The sequence below is a fragment of the Helianthus annuus genome, chromosome 14, assembly GCF_002127325.2.
Source record: "Helianthus annuus cultivar XRQ/B chromosome 14, HanXRQr2.0-SUNRISE, whole genome shotgun sequence".
In the NCBI taxonomy this organism is placed as follows: Eukaryota; Viridiplantae; Streptophyta; class Magnoliopsida; order Asterales; family Asteraceae; genus Helianthus; species Helianthus annuus.
This window is the reverse complement of record NC_035446.2, coordinates 100,599,975-100,619,979: the sequence shown is the minus strand read 5'-3', so window position 1 is coordinate 100,619,979 and position 20,005 is coordinate 100,599,975. Positions and strand designations below refer to the sequence as shown.

At 35.8% G+C, this 20,005-nt stretch overlaps 2 protein-coding genes across 21 annotated transcripts; one reads left to right on the top strand and one right to left on the bottom strand.

The window, feature by feature from the left end:
• Positions 1 to 466: 466 nt before the first annotated feature.
• LOC110879307 (protein SINE1) lies at positions 467 to 8,266 on the top strand. Of its 18 annotated transcripts, none has more exons than XM_035982626.1 (8): positions 467 to 981; positions 1,069 to 1,432; positions 2,702 to 2,909; positions 3,030 to 3,097; positions 3,286 to 3,451; positions 5,203 to 5,249; positions 6,373 to 7,634; positions 7,713 to 8,266. In XM_035982626.1, the coding sequence occupies exons 7-8, from the start codon at positions 6,381 to 6,383 to the stop codon at positions 8,151 to 8,153; spliced, it is 1,695 nt and encodes a 564-aa protein (XP_035838519.1). In that variant the 5' UTR covers positions 467 to 981; positions 1,069 to 1,432; positions 2,702 to 2,909; positions 3,030 to 3,097; positions 3,286 to 3,451; positions 5,203 to 5,249; positions 6,373 to 6,380; the 3' UTR covers positions 8,154 to 8,266. The 18 variants fall into 18 exon arrangements, with proteins under 18 accessions (XP_035838519.1, XP_035838516.1, XP_035838517.1 ...); XM_035982623.1 differs by having other exon boundaries at positions 3,609 to 5,249; XM_035982624.1 differs by having other exon boundaries at positions 3,176 to 3,451; positions 3,609 to 5,249.
• Positions 8,267 to 10,559: 2,293 nt separating this feature from the next.
• Positions 10,560 to 16,810, bottom strand: LOC110879308 (glutamate dehydrogenase B). Of its 3 annotated transcripts, XM_022127752.2 has the most exons (12): positions 16,449 to 16,779; positions 16,222 to 16,291; positions 15,071 to 15,117; positions 12,944 to 13,070; positions 12,672 to 12,785; positions 12,374 to 12,595; positions 12,212 to 12,286; positions 12,003 to 12,119; positions 11,569 to 11,819; positions 11,379 to 11,454; positions 11,210 to 11,296; positions 10,560 to 11,061 (listed from the first exon to the last, which is right to left on the bottom strand). In XM_022127752.2, exons 4-12 carry the CDS (start codon positions 13,049 to 13,051, stop codon positions 10,876 to 10,878), a joined length of 1,236 nt encoding a protein of 411 aa, XP_021983444.1. In that variant the 5' UTR covers positions 13,052 to 13,070; positions 15,071 to 15,117; positions 16,222 to 16,291; positions 16,449 to 16,779; the 3' UTR covers positions 10,560 to 10,875. The 3 variants fall into 3 exon arrangements, with proteins under 3 accessions (XP_021983444.1, XP_021983442.1, XP_021983443.1); XM_022127750.2 differs by lacking the exon at positions 15,071 to 15,117 and having other exon boundaries at positions 16,449 to 16,810; XM_022127751.2 differs by lacking the exon at positions 15,071 to 15,117 and having other exon boundaries at positions 16,222 to 16,322.
• Positions 16,811 to 20,005: the final 3,195 nt, after the last annotated feature.

The following is a 20,005-nucleotide window of genomic DNA, read 5'->3' as shown; positions in this document are numbered from 1 at the left end:
GTAAGGCGGTGCGCCATCATGGGCCGCCACACAAAGGATATGCAAACCTTTTGTTAGAGAGAGAAGAGAGAGAGAAAGGGATTTCAGATTAGTTTTGTTAGAAAGAGAAGAAAGAAAAGGGGATTTCAGATTTTAGAGAGAGAGATAAGTTTCTTCTTAAGTTTGATACAAAGTGGTCCTTAAATAATAAAATTTTACAAAATAGCCTCTGAAAATAAGAAATAACAAGAGTGTCATCATGTGCAAGGCACATGACCAGATTTAACTAAAAATTCTAACTGAGTTTGGCCTAAAGGATATAACGTGCAAGATTTTGGAAGGTTAAGGACACCGCCTGTAAACTTTTGGAAAAAAGGACAAGGCCTGCAATTTGATGTAAACATAAAGGACAAAACTTGTAATTTACTGTAACTCAAAAGTCTGATTACACGACTCCTCAATTACTATATGATAATAAGAAAACTTAATGAACAGTAAATACAGGGAACAATAGTAAATAGAGGACACACCTCTCCTCCACGTCTGAGAATGATTCAGGCCACGCGTCTGATGTGAAACCCAATATCAAACCCTAAACCTACTACACCCCACACACCGGAACGATGAGAAAGATCAGAAAGAAGGAGAGAGAGAGAGAAAGGTAGCTGGCCATGTCCCATGTGTGTGCCGGAACGGCGGCGTTGCCTATCACTGGTGGTGTGGTGGTGGTTAGAGAGATTATCAGTGTGTGGTGGTGTCGGATTCAGGGTGCGGTTCCGGTGGTGACGGAATCAGGGTGCGGGTCCGGTGGTGATTAGCGGCGTAGAGAAGATGATAGGGTTCCGGTGAAGGTCCGACAAAGTTACGGTACCACGGGTGTCAGGATCAACATGAACAGACGACACCACGGGTGTCGGGATCTTTGCCGGTGAGAGATCTGAATGTTTTAGGGTTCCGACGAAGTCAGCTTAGCTCCGGTGAGAACCTGCTTTCCTGAACCAGGTATGCATGTATTCTTTTATAGTCAAAGCGGGTGTTTCATGTATTCATATCTAACGGGTTAGTCTTTTTTGGGACTTCAAAGATTAGTGTTTATGAAAAAGGGGAACGCATCCGGCAAACGCAATAGGTTGTGGTGTCATCTAGAGGGCGGTGTTCATCATCAATCGGTGGTGTTCGATTGTTTATTAGGGCAGTGGTAAGTGGAATTGGTACTAAAGCAATCGATTGGTTGTGTTCAATGGTTTAGTGCAGTGTGCATCACTGTTGTTTGGTCTCTACATTCTGAATTGGTTGCGTGTGATGTGGAAACAAAAATGATGCTTCCAGCATTTTTCATGAACAACATACAGAGATTGTGCGTTATATTTTGGTCTCAACAGCATTTGTCATGAACAAGGAGTCAACTGATCGGAGTTTGACTGAATCTGAGTTTTCGACAGTACTTTATGCTGTAAGCATCCTTTTTTTCTCAGTTTTTCAACTTTGCAAGTTTTTAACTTTTTAAATAATTTAGGCATATCGAGTGTTTAGACAAGCACCTTTTTGTTAGGGAATTAGGATGTCTCATACTCTCATGAGAACTAAAATGTTCTTTAAACAAGTTTTTAGACAAATGAGAATACACAAAAACACTCGATCCACTTACCACTGCCCTAACACCAAGAATGGATTGATAAGTTTGTTTGTCAAGTTTGTGTTTTGATTTTGAGTTATGTTTCGATGAAGCAACTTACAGAGGCTTTATGCATCTAAAATGTTAGAACGGATTAAACTCAATAACATTTAAACAGGCCATTTTCTGTGCAAGTCAAACACGTTGGGTTGCAAACATCTTTTGGTTCTTTTTTATTGTTGCAAGAACAATCTAAATCTTTTTTCAAAACGAATTAAGAGGTAGCAAATGAACGGGTAATACAGGTTGACTGCCAAGTGGGTTCAAATTTAGCCAGTGAAATCTTTTTTAGATAGTGAGGTGGGGTGGGAAACGGGTGCGGGTTTAAATAGGCCACATTTTGTATGAGTAACGGGTTGGGTAGCAAACATTTGTTTTATTTTATCTTTGTTATAACAAAACCAAAATAAATCTTTAAATAAAATATATTTTAGAGATAGCCAAATGGACACTTGCAGTGGGTTGACAAGTGGGTTCAGGTTTAAACAGTTAAATCTTTTCTGGGTGGGTCAGGTGAGGTGGGTAACGGGTTCAGGATTTCAAGTTTACATAGGCCAATTTTTTGTACGAGTCAAAATGTATTGGGTGGTGAACATAGTTTTGTTCTTTCTTATTATTATAAAAATAATTGAACTATTTGAATAAAATGATTTAAGGCCGTGGGGTATGGGGGGCTTGGGTTTGGGCATTTGTTGACACATGGAATGGGAGCCCCCCCACCACCAAAACCCACGCCCATGGGGTATGGTGGGGCTTGGGTTGGGGGCATGAGTTTGGTTTGGCCATTGAGAGCCCGCCATGTCACCTTACTAGCCCGCCCCACGCCCGGCTTCAAACCCACGGCAATGGGGCCACGCCCAAACCCAAGCCCCCGGGGTGGTGGCTTGGGCGTTTTCAGCCAACCCACGCCCCAACCCAAGCCCCATACCCCATAGCCTAAGAGGGTAGCCAGTTGGATGGGAAAGGCTGACTGACAACAGGGTTCAGGTTTAAACAGTGTGCCCATGGAGTCGAGTTTGACAATATGAATCTTTGTATACTATACAGATTCATGAGGTTGTAAGCATTAACAATAAGATCTGGACGACTTTCAAACCTTTTTACTCATTTTGACTTGACGCATTTGAGATATAATACAATGCAATTCAGCCAATCTCGGACGGTGAGCGGAAAATGTTTAATTTTGTGCGGGTGAGGCATCAGCTATTCTCTTACCATAAAACTCTCAAAATCATGCTCCCAAAGATAAGTGCAGGTGGTTCTCTATCTAATATATTAGATCAGTGTATGGTATGTTTTGCCATATGTATGTGACTTTAAAACATCTCTAATTTTGTTATTAAAACCCAATATTAATCCTCTTTGTGCCTCACAGTATCGCGCCATGAGACTTGGTTGGGTTGGATTGTATTTTCGTGGCTTGCTTCCACCTCTCTTTGAAGGGTAAATTACATATCTTTTTTATTTGTTTATGTTCATTATTCACAAAGTACACAATTTCACTTTTAGTCGCTTGTGCAGAGGTAACAGTTATACTGGTCATAGTAATTCACCTGTTTACACAATGCATAACACTTATTTGTTAAATCGTATCACCAAATATAAAATCAATGTCGCATGATTCTGCTTAGGGGTGCCCCAATGGTTTATTAGTGATGGAAGGGGGGGTTGTTCGACGCTGGGTTTAAGGGCGGTTTGTGGTGGACATGGTGGTTGGAGATACGACAGTCACTGGCACCGTTTTCTATAACCAATGTAAAGATGGCCAGTTTGATGCTCAAGATTATCCTCTTGGTGGTGAGTTTTAGTTTGGTTTATGAATGTTGGTTTCTTTTTTTTTTTAAACATTATAGCTTATAAGTATAGTGTAGCGGTGAGAATATTGCTGGCTTGTCGGGGTTTTCTAGCGGTCGCATCGAATCTTTCACTTTAATCGGTTTGCTAAAATATACAGGTGAAGACATTAGCGACACAAAGAAGACTAGGTGCCCGGACGTGTGAAGTAAAAAACTTTTGTGATCTACGTATAAACGGAAGATTATGTAAATGTTAAAACTGTACTTCTATAATTCTCTAATATGTCACGTATAAGTAAAATGTTCAAACCGTGAACGATTCGGCTTAGCGCGCTGCAACGCAAGCGTGGGTATAAACCTAGTTATTTGTAAAGAAAAAAAACTGTTCGAGTATATCGAAAGATTTTTATTATTTGTAAAGAAAAAAAAACTGTTCGAGTATATCGAAAGATTTTTATCTCAACAATATTCGGTGTGTTTGACATTATTAGAAATATTAATAAAATAACTAGACGGTTCAGATAATATATTACAAAGGAAGTCACGTGGATCTAATTTAAAAAGTTTATTATTAAGTATCCGGACATATTTTATTATAAATTTTTTGTATATTTCTATGCTTCACGTCCGGACCAATAGTCAATAGACAAGCGCGGGAAGATTCAAATTCAACCCCATCATAAAAATACATAAATATTTTCTAGTGAAATGACAATATTGACCTTTTTAATCAAATAGTTTATAACATTTGTATTTACCCGTTATTTTAAGAGGAAAAATAAAAGCAAAATCCCTTAAAACTAAAGCAATTTCACATTTTCACATTAAAATCTAATAATAGTTAAATATTTGTTTAATATAATAAAGTAGTATCAAATATCAATTCTGAGCACTTTACCCATAAAACACAATTAATGATAATATCATATAGTGATCATATCATATCATACAGTCAAGGTATTATACAAAGAAAAAAATTACAATTAATAATATAGTCATCGTATGATTCTGCTTTTCTCTTTACAGTTTTGTTTTTTTTTTTTTTTAAATCGAGAAACAAAAGATCTTTTTATTTTTTTAAATTGGAAAAAAACAAAAGCTTTTACAAATGATTGATATAACCAGAAAACTTGTTAAGTTACATCAAAACAGAAGGTAGACGGGCAACAAGCTGCGCCGCCAACCCTTTCTGAATTGCAAACCCCAACCTCCCGAACACAAACCCCTGCCCCCTTGGGGTCGAACAATTGCTGTGGATAACCCGTTGAACCCTCGTCAAGAAGTTGATGGCTTCTGGCGCTAGGGAGCCAAAAGTATCAAAGGCAAAAGGGATAAAGACATGTTGGTTCTCTACACAAGCTTTAGCGTGCTTATAACCTAAATTCTTATATAATTAAATTCTAATAAGTTATATCAAAAGTACAAAAATAAGTTAACTTGATATTACAATTTCTTTTGTTAGATTAATATACTATTATTCATTTTTTTAAAATTACATAAAATCCTACAACTCTATTTTAATATATGATGTCATCTTATTACAAAATTAAACGGCCATTTTTTTTTTTTTATTTAAAATGAAAACTCAAAATACAATTTGAGGGGGAAACACTTGGATCCAATCAGAGTGGCACGAAATCCAGTGTGCCGATTTATACATTCAAGAAAATCCAGACCCTTGATCCAAAATTGCCTCCACAATCACTTGGTATTCCAAATTTTTAATCTTTTTTTTGTCAAGATTCAAATTAGGTGAACATTGCTGCAGCTAAAAGTTTCAAAATTTCAAACCCACAAAGGTATGATATGAAATTTGATATCTTTTTTTTTTCTTTTGTTTGTGAAGCTGATTGTTTCTTGTAATCTTTATAGATTGGTTCTTGAAATTAACTTTTAGGGTTTAATTGGTTCTTGAATTTTTTTTTTTTATGTTTTGGGATAAAGTTCTGGTTTTCTAGTTGAAAGAATTGGGTACTAGTGGATTAGATGTGATATTGTGGTGAAACTTTTGATTTATTAATTGAATTGTTATTTTGATTGATGTATGATTAATGGTTGTGGATGTGTTTTGATTGGGCCTACCCACAAACACTTTTTTGTTCATCTTTATGAAGTTTATAGATAATCAAGTGGGCTATGTATGATTAATTGATTATAAAGTGTGTATCATTACAACAGTTGACTTAATCTTTTATCCTAATTAGTATGAACTGATTAATTAGTATGTCCAAAGATCTCGGGGTCATAACATTATTATACAGACCGTTTATGTCTAAAGGGTTGAAGGTATTTGATAATCGGTCTGCTATGTATGGTTCAGACTATTTGTTTCGCGAGCAGATGTCTGAATGATTCAGACATTTGCCTCTGAATGGTTAAGTATTATACCGAGTCCCTGAATGGTTAAGACCTCTAATCTGAATTGGTCAGACGTTTGCCTCTGAACGGTTAAACATTATACTGGCTCTTAATGATTCAGACCTCTTACTGGTTTAGCACTTAATGGTTAAGACCTCTTACTGGTTCAGCACTTAACCATTCAGAAGTTGCCAAACAGCCTCTTAGTATGAACTGATTAAGATACATGACCGTTTGTGTCTAAAGGGGTTGAAGGTTATTGATAATCAGTCTGCTATGTATGGTTATAAAATGTATTTTGAACCATTAAAGACATAGGACCCGTTTGTATCTAAAGGCGTTTAAGTTTATCGATAACCAGTGTGCTATGTAGTTTATAAAATGTATATCGCTACAGCAACAATCTAAACTTTCTCTTTTATTACACTTGAATACTTTCTTGATGCTCCTCAGTCTGTTTGGGCGCCTGACCCGTTTAACGTGTTTCATTGTATTTAAATCTTTTAGCTTAGTATGCAGAATAATAAAACAGGTTGTTTCATTGTTGTCTGTTTTCCTTTGCAGTTTATCAAATGGGAAGAAGTTTAAGCCCTATGCTTAAGCAAGAACTGGAGAATCTCGATAAAGACGCTGATAGTCGGAAATCAGCCATGAAAGCAATAAAATCATATGTCAAAGATTTAGATTCAAAGGCAATCCCAATCTTTCTCGCTCAAGTTTCCGAGACTAAAGAAACCGGATTAACATCAGGCGAATACACAATCTCATTATACGAAGTTCTTGCACGTGTTCATGGCACAAAAATCGTACCCCAAATTGACAATATCATGTCCACCATCATCAAAAACTTGACGTCGAGTGTAGCCTCTTTCGCGCTTCATCAAGCTTGTTCGAAGGTGGTCCCCGCTATTGCTAGATACGCGATGGACCCTATGACCCCTGATGACAAGAAAAGGCGAATCATTCACTCTCTTTGTAAACCCCTTTCGGATTCTCTTTTATCTACCCATGAGAATTTATCATCCGGTGCAGCTTTATGTTTAAAGGCTCTTGTGGACTCGGATAACTGGCGGTTTGCTTCGAGTCAAATGGTCAACGAGGTGTGTCAAAGAGTTGTCGGGACTTTAGAGAAACCCATGATGACAAGTTCACATATGGGGTTAGTTATGTCTCTCGCAAAACATAACGGTTTAGTAGTCGAGGCGTATGCAAGGCTGTTAGTTTTATCTGGTATCAAGATCTTGAATATGTCGTTTTCAGATGGGATTTCGCAGAAACGATTGATGACTATTCAAATGATTAATTTTCTAATGAAAAGTTTGGATTATAAATGTATAATCTCAGAACTTAGTTTAATAATCGAGGAAATGAAAAGGTGTGACGATGATCAAATGGCGTATGTTAAAGGAGCCGCCTTTGAAGCAACACAAACCGCCAGAAGAATTTTGACAGAAAAGGGGTCAAAATATGAGAACAGAAGCGGTCAAAGGGGTCTCACTGCATCGAATGAATCACAAACCATGGGTTCCTTTGATGGGTATGGTTCTATCGTCGATTCACCGTATTCAGTTAGTGTTTTATCTCAAGAAGGCTCTGACAGAAGTGTAAACCGAAAGCTTTGGAGGTATGAAAATGGCGGTGAGGATGTTTCGTTCAGAAACAAATTATTTTCGGGTGAGAATTCTACTCCTAGAAGCGTAATCGAAAACTCTGAGCGTAAAAGTCATTACGCAAATGAATATTCTGAAGATCAAGGCGAGTATGCAAACGGGTTTTCAGGATTCTCGCAGAAAAGTGATTCAAGAAGTCAAACTCCTAGTCCTCAGGTAAATTTAATAAATTTACAGTGTTCTTTTTATAACTATATTAATCCGTTTATTTTATGCATCTAAATATTGTTGCAGAGATCTGGATTGTATATAAATCTCGACAATGTTAAGAATTTCACGACTCCAAAAACGCTTGTGAAGTCTTTTCAAGCTTCAAATGCAGTACATGCTGACTTCTTAGAGAACCAGAGTCAAAGAGTCGAAAGCCCGCAAAGTCAAAGTTCCAAAAGCCCCTTGTTGGGGAAATTTGATCTGAACTCCACATCAAAGTCCGATAAAAACGGGTTCTTGTGTGATCTTAGTGACGGGTTTGTTCAAGATGATCAGTTTTATGATACTTCGGAATCAGTGTCTTCAACTGAAGACATTTGCCAAGGACTTGATCCTGAAACTAAAGCAAGAAGTCGGTTTTCTGGTTTGAGAATTCTTTGTGGTCTCATTGTTGTGCTTGCAATCATTGTATGTTTCTTGTTGGTAGGAGATGCAGATGAAGGTCACAATCTTGTTCCTACTTGAGTTTGGTCTTTTGTTGTACTTTGGTTGAAAGTCAAAATCTGAATGTTGACTTTGTATCATTGAGAGACATGAATTTGAACTTTATTAGTTGGTATGTGTTGTTTTTTACAAAGATTATCTATTGTGTTATTTATTTGGATGCAGGTTTAGCTTGGTACATAATTTCATAGAAGTTATTGACTAATGGTGAACATAGGATGGACCTATGGGTGTAAAACTATAAATGAACTCGAGCCCAAGGCTAAGCTTAAACTTGACTTGTCCAAGCTTGATTTGTTTAATTGTTTAGAGTTGGCCCAAAGCTCAAGTCCAGCCCATTTGCTATTTAAATAAGACAAGGATAAGTGTTTAATTAACTTATGTTAGGTTTTTAAACCTGATTTTTATGTAGAAATACATTAATGATGTTCTTTTAACAAAAACTAGTTTTTAGGACCCACGCGTTTTGATGGCAATGGCGAAGCTTGACCCGAATGACGGGAGGTCGAAAACATATATACCCAAAAAATTCTATAGAACCGAGGGGTTGAAAACGTGTATACCCAAAAATTTCTATACGAAAACTACATATATAACACTACTGAGCGAAAAGTTCAGCGGTCCCCCCCACCCCTTCTATACTTTGCCCAGGCGGGACCATTAAACCCAATAAAAGAGACGTAAAAAGGTTAAAGCGCGTACGTTGTGGAATGTTAACTCGCCAAATTTAAACCGAAATGTAAAATATTGTCCTGGAAAGAAAAACTTAGTTGAAGCGATAACAAAACCCATCTATAAAAATACATAGAATAATAATGATAATAAAATATCCCAACCGGTGAGATTAAAAAAATAATTAAAGTTAAAAAAGTAAAGAAAATAACTATTATTATAATATTAAAATAATAAAAATATTAAAAAGCTATATATTATTATAATATTAAAATTACTATTCATTAGTTTTTTGTTTATAATATATGTATAATGTATAATGTATAATTATTTAGCAAGTAATAAAAATTGTATACTAATAATAGATAAAGTGAATGAACAGTATATTTGTTTCAAAGGTTTTTTTATATATGTTATTTAGTGGTTTTTTACATGTGTTATGTGGTTCTTTTATATATATCTTATGTAACTTGAGTTTGATTTTTATCGATGTAATTTACGTGTCGATATTTTTTTTATCATATCAAGATTTTTTTTCTCTATGGGTTGCTGTAATGAGTGTAGGTGACGTAACAAAACAAACCTATACCGATCAAATTCCCGCCGTGTTGGTATATTTTTTGTCATATCATGATTTTTTTCTCTATTGGTTGCTATAACGAGTGTCAGTACCGTAATTAAACGAACTGATGCCCACCCACCGCGCAACGCGCGAATTTAATAACACTAGTAAACAAAGAAAATTAAATGTCTTTTTCTAAAATTTAGGGGCAATGATTTAACTTTTAACTTTTTATAGTCAACTTGACAAAAAAAGAAGCAAAAACTTAAAAGGGACAATGGTGTAAGGTTTGTGTAGGCATTTTGAAATAAAAAACAAAAATTTACGGTTTTTAAATAATGGAATAATTATTCCATACACGTGCGGGAATTTGGTCGATATTGATTTGGTTCGTTAAAATACTGACACCCGCTATAGAAACCAAAGAGAAAACCCATATGTGCAAAAGGACTGAAATCAAGGCGTTGATTTATATCGAGACATAAATAAAAATAAACATGTCGCAATGGCAAACTCGTAATAAAATAATACATTTGTGTTTCGATTAGTTGTACATTATTATTCGTAACTCAGTTGTGAGAAAAAAATTATACAAGTAAATATGCTTATTTATGATCACGAAACAAATTAAGACCAAAGCTCATCCAGTCATACTCAAGTTCGTTTAAGCTCAACTTGATATGAGCTTTTAGCTAGAGCAAGTTCGACATTATTCGTTGTAAAGTTTAGGGGTGTAAACAAACCAAGACGTTCGTTTGTTACTCGAGATCAGCTTGCTCAAAGCTTGATTCTAGCAAAGCTTATATTTGGGATCATTTAAAAAAAAAACTTGAGCCCCGATTTGACTATGCTCACGAGCCTATTATTTATATAGTTTATTTGATACATTATTATTTACATAACAGTTAATATTATATATAAATTTATGATAAAAATAATGATATAATACATATTATGTACTATATAAAAAGTGGTATTTATAAACAGATATAAAAAAATAATAAATTATATTAATATATTACTAAATGTATAAAAATGAGTTGAGCTAGAGCTTTCTTGAGTTAAATCAATGGGCCTAAGCTCGAGCTTTCTTGAGTTAAATCAATGGGCCTAAGCTTGAGCTTAGACCAGGTAAGGATCGGCTTGATAAACAAAAAATATACTTGTAAGGCATACACACGTTAAAAGAATTCTGCAGTTGAACCATGGGAATTCTTGATTATATGATCATAAAATTAAAAGTTGGCAACAACCCAGAAGGCATAAGTCCATGGATTGTAGCCACAAAGTTTCCTAAAGTAACTTAAATTCACCATAACACTTACTTGAATATTTCATAACCCGCTTTCGAAAAAACATTCCGAAAACTGTTGGAAATAGGTTAAAACATAAACAAATCAAAGTCAAGAATCCCAGTTCATGTAAAACATAAAAAAACAACTTGAAACAACAGGCATTGTCCGTAAAAGCCCTCCATCGTTTTATTTGAGTCGCTTCATGCCAAGTTCCTTAGGCTTCCCAACCTCTAAGAACCGTAGCTCTTGCAACGCGGTTGAGTCCCAATGTAAATGCCCCCATACGTAGATCGCAGTTGTGAGTTTTACACATTTCTTTAACATCTTTGAAACCTTGTTGAATGTATTTCTTTAGTTCTGCGTTAACCTTTTCTTCATCCCACATAAACCCTTGAATGTTCTGTATCATCAAACAAGTAACAAACAAATGTTCAAAATCAAGTAGATTTGTCAAGATAGGCTGGTCGGGTTGATTTCGGTCGACCCACAAAACACTTTTTTGGCCCATCTTATTTGAGTTTATACATAATGAATTTGGTTTGAAATACCTGAACCCATTCAAAGTAACTGACTGTTACCCCTCCTGAATTTGCAAATATGTCAGGGAGAATGATGACACCTTTCTTTGATAAGATCTGTGTAGAAAAACAAGCATAATGTCCATTATAGCAATGAATTATAAGATTTGATCTAAGTAACGGCAAACAAACTACTAACCTCGTCAGCTTCAGGATCAGTAGGATGGTTAGCTGCTTCGATTATGTATTTGGCTTTGATATCCTTTGCATTTTCCCTTTGATAAAAAAAAACATGTCAGTTTCAATAATAAAAATAAGATATTTACACAAAAACAACATGATAAAATAAAAAACGTGGTCAAAACCGGAAAAAAATGTATATAGAGAACCTGTTGATTACACCCCCAAGGGCAGCTGGGATGAGGATATCACAATCTTCAACTAAAATAGAACTACCCTCTATTGCATTTGCACCACTAAAACCTTTGACTCCTTTGTGTTCCTTAACATGTTTGATCAGACTAGGGATGTCAATTCCATTTTTGTCCTTTATTGCTCCACTTACATCACTCACGGCAACCACTTTGCCACCGGCTTCATGAATAAGTTGAGCAGCCCATGAACCAACATTTCCAAATCCCTAAGGTGCAAGAAGAATGATACTTTTAGTGTTATATGCAAGCACTTGGGGAATCATAAGATTGGTCAATTGCCAATCGGTCAACATGCAATAGATGGTAAGAGAATAAGGTTTTGGCTTTTGCATGTTCGTTTAGAATTCGTATACAAGTGAGCCTAATGAATGGATGTTTGATACATTTACCTGTATAACAAACCGTTGTCCCGCAATACTCTTTCCTTGATCATTAAGAAGGGCTTCTGTTGCAAAGAGGACACCCCTTCCCGTGGCAGCATCTCTACCAAGTGATCCACCAAGATCCTGAATTTTTTTTGGGCATTTTATATATTCATATAGTTTCTAGGTGAATGCAAATTTATGGGTTTGAAATTCAGGATGTTAGCTTTACTTACAATAGGCTTTCCAGTAACAACAGCAGGTGAGTATCCATGAAACTTGGAGTATTCATCTAATATCCATGCCATTGTCTGAAAAAACTCAAAACAAGTCATTTTGTATGCATTAAAGAGTAAAAGATTAAAAAAAATAAAACTAAAATGAATCATGTTATGAACCTGGGGATCGGTTCCCATATCAGGTGCTGGAACATCTGTGTGAATTCCAATCAGATCATGTATTTTTTGTGTGAAAACTCTAGTAAGTCGTTCTAGTTCAGATATGCTTAATTCTCCTGGATTACATCCGATTCCTCCTTTTGCTCCACCATATGGTATATTTGCCACTGCTGTTTTCCACGTCATCAATTGTGCTAAAGCATTGACTTCATCTGGGTCAACCTGTTCTCATCAAACATATTTCAAAAGCTTAACAACTTTTTATCTTTAAGATAATAATCTTTAATTTAAGACGAACCTCTGGATGGTATCTGATTCCTCCTTTCATGGGTCCGCGAGCATTGTCGTGTTGGATCCTAAAGCCGACATAAGACACCAAGGTACCGTCATCCTTTGGTAGTGTACACTCAACCTGCGATCATGCATTAAAGAAACACAAGTGATTTCAAAACATATACCCTGAATTCGAATCAAAGGTAAATCGAAGCTTGATCCGATCAAAGAAGGTGATAGACAAATGTATAGATATAGATTATATGGTTAAATATAGAGATATAGATGAATTGAAACCTTGATTTCCCTGAATGGAATGAGCAAACTTTTTTCAAGTTTGGAGTCTAAACCCAACAGGCGAGATGCTAGCTTGAAGTTTCGGTTTGTAGCAGCTAAAGCGTTCATCTTTGTTTGGCAAAATAGTCTGGCCAAAAAGAAAAAAGTTAAAGAGAGACTAATCTACAAGGTTTTTGAATTAAATAAATGATGGAAGATGATGATTGAAAGCCAACATCAACACATATATATACAAGATCGAAAATTATTATATAATATTATATTATGATATATTTAGGTAATGATGTATAAGGACATGTGATTTAGATATGGATAAATTAATTACAACTTTGTTTTTTCAAGGTCTGCAACAGACAGCTTTTACATTACCTTACAGTGCATGTGTAAACCTTATGCAATTGGTAAGGTATTATCAGTGTGGACAAATACTCTACCTTTTTTACCTTTTTTACTTTTTTTATTGCAATCCTTTTGGCAAAAATATAGGCAAAAGAAGTTACGAAATTACAAATAAAGATAAAGGATATTAAATACATGAATTCACCAAAAGGAAAAGATAACAATACGGTTGACTTTATAGAATTACACTAAATATCTTTTGGATGAAAACTCTATTATAAATATCCATCTATGCCCACAGTACCCAATATTAAATTTTGTCCTTATGAAAACGAAATAATTGATATAATTTGAAGTTTATAGTACCATTTAAGTCACAAAAATAAATGCAATTAATTTCTAAAGTGGGCCCTCCTATAAAAATAAATATTTCACGAGGTGCAACGCATTTGTCATTTTGTCTGTCTTTTCAGAAAAGTCAGCATTTCTCCGTATATATCGACGCTTGTGGCCCAGAAAGCCAAAACTATCAAAATTTAAATTGTAACACAGTTTAAGTTTAATACGTATGTTTAAATTTTATTAATATATTTCACTACAAAAATACATTCAAACTTATAGACACACATACATATATTTATATCCAATAAAAAGAATTTTTGTTTACTTTAATTTTCCGAAGCATTCAAAAAAAGAGAGTTTAGATGAAGTAAAATTCTCTTTTGCAATTAAAATTTTTAATATTCATTAAATATTGTACACCTAATAAACCAATGCCTACATTTAAATATTTTCTAAAATGGTATTTTATTAAGGATAATTTAGAATATTAGTTAGTTGTGATCTAAATCGCACTCTCAACATGCCGCGTATGAATCTAGTCAACCTGCTATGCTAACTTACGCCATCATTTCAACAACTCATACAACTATTCAAGCCGCCGTGTGCTAAACATGCATTTGGATAAGTATGATGACAAAGGTCAACAACACCCAATTTCACACAACGAAAAATGTGACTAAGATCAATTCAATTTCTTAGTTGCAACTTATGCAATTACAGTTGTACGCATCATGTCACAAGATCATGCTCACGAATATACCTTTATGTTGGGTGAATTTGAGAATATAAAAACATGTTTTGGGTGAGATTCTACCAAAAGTCTTATAAAGTTAGAATTTTTTTATGTATAAACTATTAATTGTTTTTCCATGACTTTTAAATAAATATAAAAATAATTGATGTTTAGTGTCGGTTACATGATGTTTACCATCTTGGTCCATATAGAGGTGCACATTTTTTTTTTGCTTAAACCGGTTCCGGTTTAGGTCAAAGAAAGTCAAAACTGGTTCTTAAAGGAATTGGTTTGAATCTATTATTTAAAGGGAAGTGATTGTTTCGGTTTTGTTTTTCCTGATTCTGTCCGATTCGGTTTGGGTTAAACCGATATGAACCAGATAGGTTACAAACCAGTTATTAACCATCGGTTCGAGTTTAAACCTACCCGGTTCTTACCAAACCAGTTTCAATAACAATACTACCATCACAAGAAGAGTGTGGATATTATTTAATTTTAAAAACTATTTTTTTTTTTATAACAAAAGTTCCTCCAACGTGCACGACCGGCATTATAAATAATTTAAAATACAAAATATATACAACTATTTGTATCTTTTATATGGATTTGCAATATTAATAAACGAACACGAATCATTATATAAAGTTTAAAATCCGGTCCTACCGGTTCAAAATAAAGATAGTTTAAATAGCCTCAATCGAACCACTTACGTGTAGGGGTGCTACATGGGTCGTGTTCATGGGTTGGCGGGTTCAACCTGACATGAACCCGAAAATCATGTCATACATATAAACCCGAATAAGACCTGAAAATTCGAGGGTTAACTTGAACACAATCTGTTCAACCCGAATTCTTAGTTTTTTAATTGTTTTTCCGCAAATTAATATATTAAAATTAAAATTTACTAAAAAACACAAATGTATAAATACAATTACATTTAGTTTATAAAATCTTATGTCAATTTCTCTTTTTTTTTTTTTTTTTTTTTTTGAACAACCAAATAACTCAATCCCGAGCACTCTCGGGGCACCCACTGGACAAACGGAGTACTCCGAGAGTAACCCGAGTCCGCCACCAATTCCGGGGAAAACCCGGTAACCCACCCACCCGTAGGCATGACAGTGAAATTACCGATAAAACCCGTTTGGCTCAAGGATCCAACCCAGGTTTCCCTGGGTCTCCTATCATTGCCCACCAGTACCTCACTCTGCACCAAGTGGGAGTCGAACCTGCATCTCTCAAGAGAAATGCAAGCCCTCCACCACTTGATCTAGAGATCATTGGCATAATATAACATAAATGTGTTAAATAGGTCAACCCGTCAGCCCAACCGGATTGACCCGAACCCGACCCTTTTAGCTAAATGGACTCGTGAGTTCAGTCTGAAACTGACCCGAACCCGTTTAGACTAAACCCAAATCCACAAATTTCGTATCCCCTACTTACGTGTATGGTTTCCTGCCCGGCCGACAGATACTTCTAAGCCGGGCCTGATGGAATCTGACCCGGCGTTGTGTCAAATTTATATCCCAAAGTTACAAAACTACCCAAGCCCAACCCATAATTCTAATATATCCAAGCCCAACTAGTTACGAAAACTTATGAGGCCCAAATGCTCCAACTCACCGAGTCACAGACTCACAGGGACTGATTACTGTTCCTGTTCCCCCAAATCACCTAATTAACGAACAAGAAAACCCCTAGAAAACTAAACACCATACGAACCAAACTGATTACAACAAAATTAATAATTAGCACACACTCGATCGATCAACTAATCGGATCTAAAAAACTAAATAACAACAACAAGAAAACAATGAATTCAATGCCGATCATATCCAAATTCGAAAAAAACAATTACCAGAAGTTGATCGGAGTACTGATCAGATCAGAGAAGCAGCCGGAAAACAATCGCTCAAGTCCGATCCGTCCTGCACTCCAATTTACATCCAAATCAGTTCACTAGTATATATAGCAGTCAGCACAACATTTAAAAAATAATAAAATAATAATAAAGAAACACCACAACAGGAATCAACATCCAAAAAGCATGTAGAAGAATCAAGTTCGTAATAAACAGTTAGTTACCTCAGCGGGGGGGTTGAAATTCACTTGATGATTGATGTAAAAGAAATAGGAATTGGTGCGTGTGTATAGGATAGGATGCTTGTCAAATTGATGATTGCAACGTGAGTATGAGTGCAGACAGGAATAAACTACTCATCTTCCACAACGGAACGGACTGAGATTTGCTTTTAATTTATTATAATATATTAACATTAATTAAAGAAATTAATTAATTTTGGAAACAGATGAGAAATTAAAATAAAATCGATGGAATCAAGGTGTAACTGTAACTTGCTGCAGTCAATCTTTCTCTTTCACGTGAAGACAATTGAACAGGACATGGAAGGAAGGTGTATCTCAGTTTTTAATTTTTGTAATACCTCTCAATATTTAGCAGATTTTATTTATGTATTTATAAAAGGAGAGATAACTATATAATGTAAGATTAAATATATTATGTATTAATATTTAATCTATAGCCATCATAATCATTTATATTATAGAGATCAAAATATATTATAACCTATTAAGATAATTAGTTGGTAATTGTTGATGGACCATATTACCCTTATTAACTAATTAGGTTTCCTCCTGTGTGCTTATATAAGGAGAATTATGTGGAGGTTAGGGGGTTACTCAGTTACACAATTCACACACCCCATTAGCCATAACATCATCACGTTGACCTCCTCTCCTAACCGATACCCTTTTCGGTTTCTAAGTCCCCATCATCAGTTAGCACCCTAAGGAGGAACCAGATCACCTCGACAAAGATGTCGAACTCCATGTCGTCTTCTCTCACTGGATTCTCCACTGCCCTGTCGGCCATAACAGGTATGTTCACTGTTTTCCTTCATACACAAACAGAACTGAACCAACATGTGGTATCAGAGCATATGTTGATTAGTCAGTTCTGTTTTCGTATCCATAATTCTGGGATTGAAGCTTGGAAAACGGAATTTTTTTTTGAAATCTTATGAATTAACAGCCGGTTTCGAGTGGTTATATGTTCGAAATCCCTGTTTTCGGAAAATATTAATCATATGTTTACTCGAAATCTAATGGGTTATGTTTTTATGACCGAAATCTGTTTTAGAAAACCTTAAAATTCAGGTTTCGGGTTCCAGAATTCATGTTTTAATTATTTAGGGTTCATCATGTTCTTAGTTAAATTTCGAAATATCCTATAAGTTTTGGATTATGATTTGAATTGTTATATGTTTTCCTGATTTTGATCTATTTTTTCTAATAAGGATTTTCGAAATATGTTAATAAGATAAACAATTATGATTTTCGAAATTTTATGATAAAAATAGATCAATATTATAATAGGAAACTCTATCACAATTCATAAATTTCGAATTTTCAGTTGTTATAACCATAAACAACAACTGGATCGCACAAGATCACATAAGAGATGATCTGATCGCATAAGATAATCGCACAAGATCAGAACACATAAGAGATGATCTGATCGCATAAGATAATCGCACAAGGCCTTGATAATCGCACAAGTTTACTTGGGCCTTACTGATCGCACAAGTTTACTTGGGCCTCACTGATCGCACAAGTTTACTTGGGCCTTATGGATCGCACAAGGCATAACGGATTGCACAAGTTTACTTGGGCCTTACGGATCGCACAAGGTCTTATTGATCGCACAAGTTTACTTGGGCCTTACTGATCGCACAAGACTAAAATTTTTTCGGGGCTCCCGCCCCGAACCCCGGGCGGGGGCACGCTGTTCCCCGCAACCCCCAGCGAACTCACCGCGGAGTTCGATCCGCGCTAACGGGTGGTTTGCTATTAAATAAATGGTTTTGTAATTTACTTAGTTAATTAATCAGAATCAGATAATGTTTTGCAAAACCAGAATAGCTTAACTTGAATGAGCTTTTGATATATCATTTCTGGCCAAAGCTGACTTGATACATCTACTTATCATTCAAGTATTACGAAAGCTATGTTAAGTGTGCATCATAAGCATGAATGTTTTAATATCTGGCCAAAGCTGATTTAATTCTTTTATAGATGGCATACTTAGCAAGTGCATAACTAAAGTGATTGTTTCAATTTCTGGCCAAAGCTGATTTGTTACAACCACTTTGCACATATGCTTAAATGATTACACTTCTGGCCAAAGCTGTTTTGTCTTCATTTAAGTAGAATTTTTAACTAAGTCTATTATTTTGATGTTAGTAATAGACAATATCACAGCTTCATAATGTAAAATGGTCATTATTTTGCCTGCCTTAGTTTAACGTGCCTATAGATCACATTAGGACTTCTTCCTTAGTATCATAACTTGCTCATCTTATTTCCACTATCAGCGCCCAATCAAGGGATTCCATCTTTGACTGGTGATAACTTTGCTGCATGGAAGGATGCTCTCATGCTTACGCTTGGGCTGCTGGATTTTGATTATGCTTTAAGGGAGAATAAGCCAGCGGACCTTACCACTCAGAGTACTGCTGCTGAGCAGATACTTCATGAAAAGTGGACTAGGTGTAACCGCATGTGTCTCATGTTTATGAAGCAGTCCATAAGCAATGCTATCAGGGGAGCTATTCCTGATTCTGAAGTTGCTAAAACCTACTTGGCTTCTGTGGAGGCGCAGTTCAAGGGGACGTCTAAAGCACACGCTAGTACCCTTATTCTCAAGCTGGTGACTACTAAGTATGATGGGAGGAGCGGCATTCGCGAGCACATCATGATGATGAATGACATGGCCAATAAGCTGAAGGGGCTGGAAATGGAAATCAGTGATGGTTTCCTTGTTCATTTTATCATCACTTCGCTTCCTTCGTCCTTTGAAGCATTTAAGATCAACTACAACACTCAGAAGGAAAAATGGACGATGAGTGAGCTGGTCGCCATGTGCGTACAGGAGGAAGAGCGTGTGAGGATGGATCGCCATACTGATGTTGCAAACTTCACTACCTCCAATTCTAAGAAAAGGAAGAACAATTATCAGAGGAAGGATGCTTCAAAAGTCCAAAGGCCTAATTCTAATCCTAATACAAGTGCACCTTCCAGCTCTAAGAACTCCTTAGGCAGTCTGCAAGTTCTATAAAAAGACAGGACACATGCAGAAGGAATGCCCTGACTTCAAGGAGTGGCTGGCTAAGAAAGGTAACGATTATTTTATGATACTTGAGTCCTATAATTTAAGTGTTCCTGCTAATTCTTGGTGGTTTGATTCTGGTTCTATGGTTCATGTTACCAATTCTACTCAGGGATTCCTTCCAATCCGGAAGCTGGAAAGAAACCAAAGAACGCTTAAGGTTGGGGATGATCGAGAATTAGAAGTGAAGGCCATTGGAACATTACAATTAGTTATGAAAACTGGTTTATGTATTAAACTTTATGATACCTTATATGTTCCTGAGATAACTTGGAACCTTGTATCAGGACCAAAGTTAGACATGACGGTTTTATTGTTTCCCATGGTCATCGCAAACTCTCTATCCATTATGATTCTGTTCTTTATGGTACTGGTATTCTGGATGGTGGTCTCTATAGATTAGAACTAGAAGATAACTTTTCCAAATCTTTGTTGTCATATAACATTAATGAAT

Bases quoted from the DNA above. Each gene is read 5' to 3' on its own strand.
- LOC110879307 (XM_035982619.1), top strand. From the start codon at position 3,361: ATGGTGGTTGGAGATACGACAGTCACTGGCACCGTTTTCTATAACCAA. The intron at 3,452-6,372 runs GTGAGTTTTAGT...TTTCCTTTGCAG, and splicing joins TCAAGATTATCCTCTTGGTG to TTTATCAAATGGGAAGAAGT. The intron at 7,635-7,712 runs GTAAATTTAATA...ATATTGTTGCAG, and splicing joins GTCAAACTCCTAGTCCTCAG to AGATCTGGATTGTATATAAA.
- LOC110879308 (XM_022127750.2), bottom strand. From the start codon at position 13,051: ATGAACGCTTTAGCTGCTACAAACCGAAACTTCAAGCTAGCATCTCGC. The intron at 12,786-12,943 runs GTTTCAATTCAT...GCATGATCGCAG, and splicing joins TTCCATTCAGGGAAATCAAG to GTTGAGTGTACACTACCAAA. The intron at 12,120-12,211 runs GTAAGTAAAGCT...AAAAAAATTCAG, and splicing joins TTGTTACTGGAAAGCCTATT to GATCTTGGTGGATCACTTGG.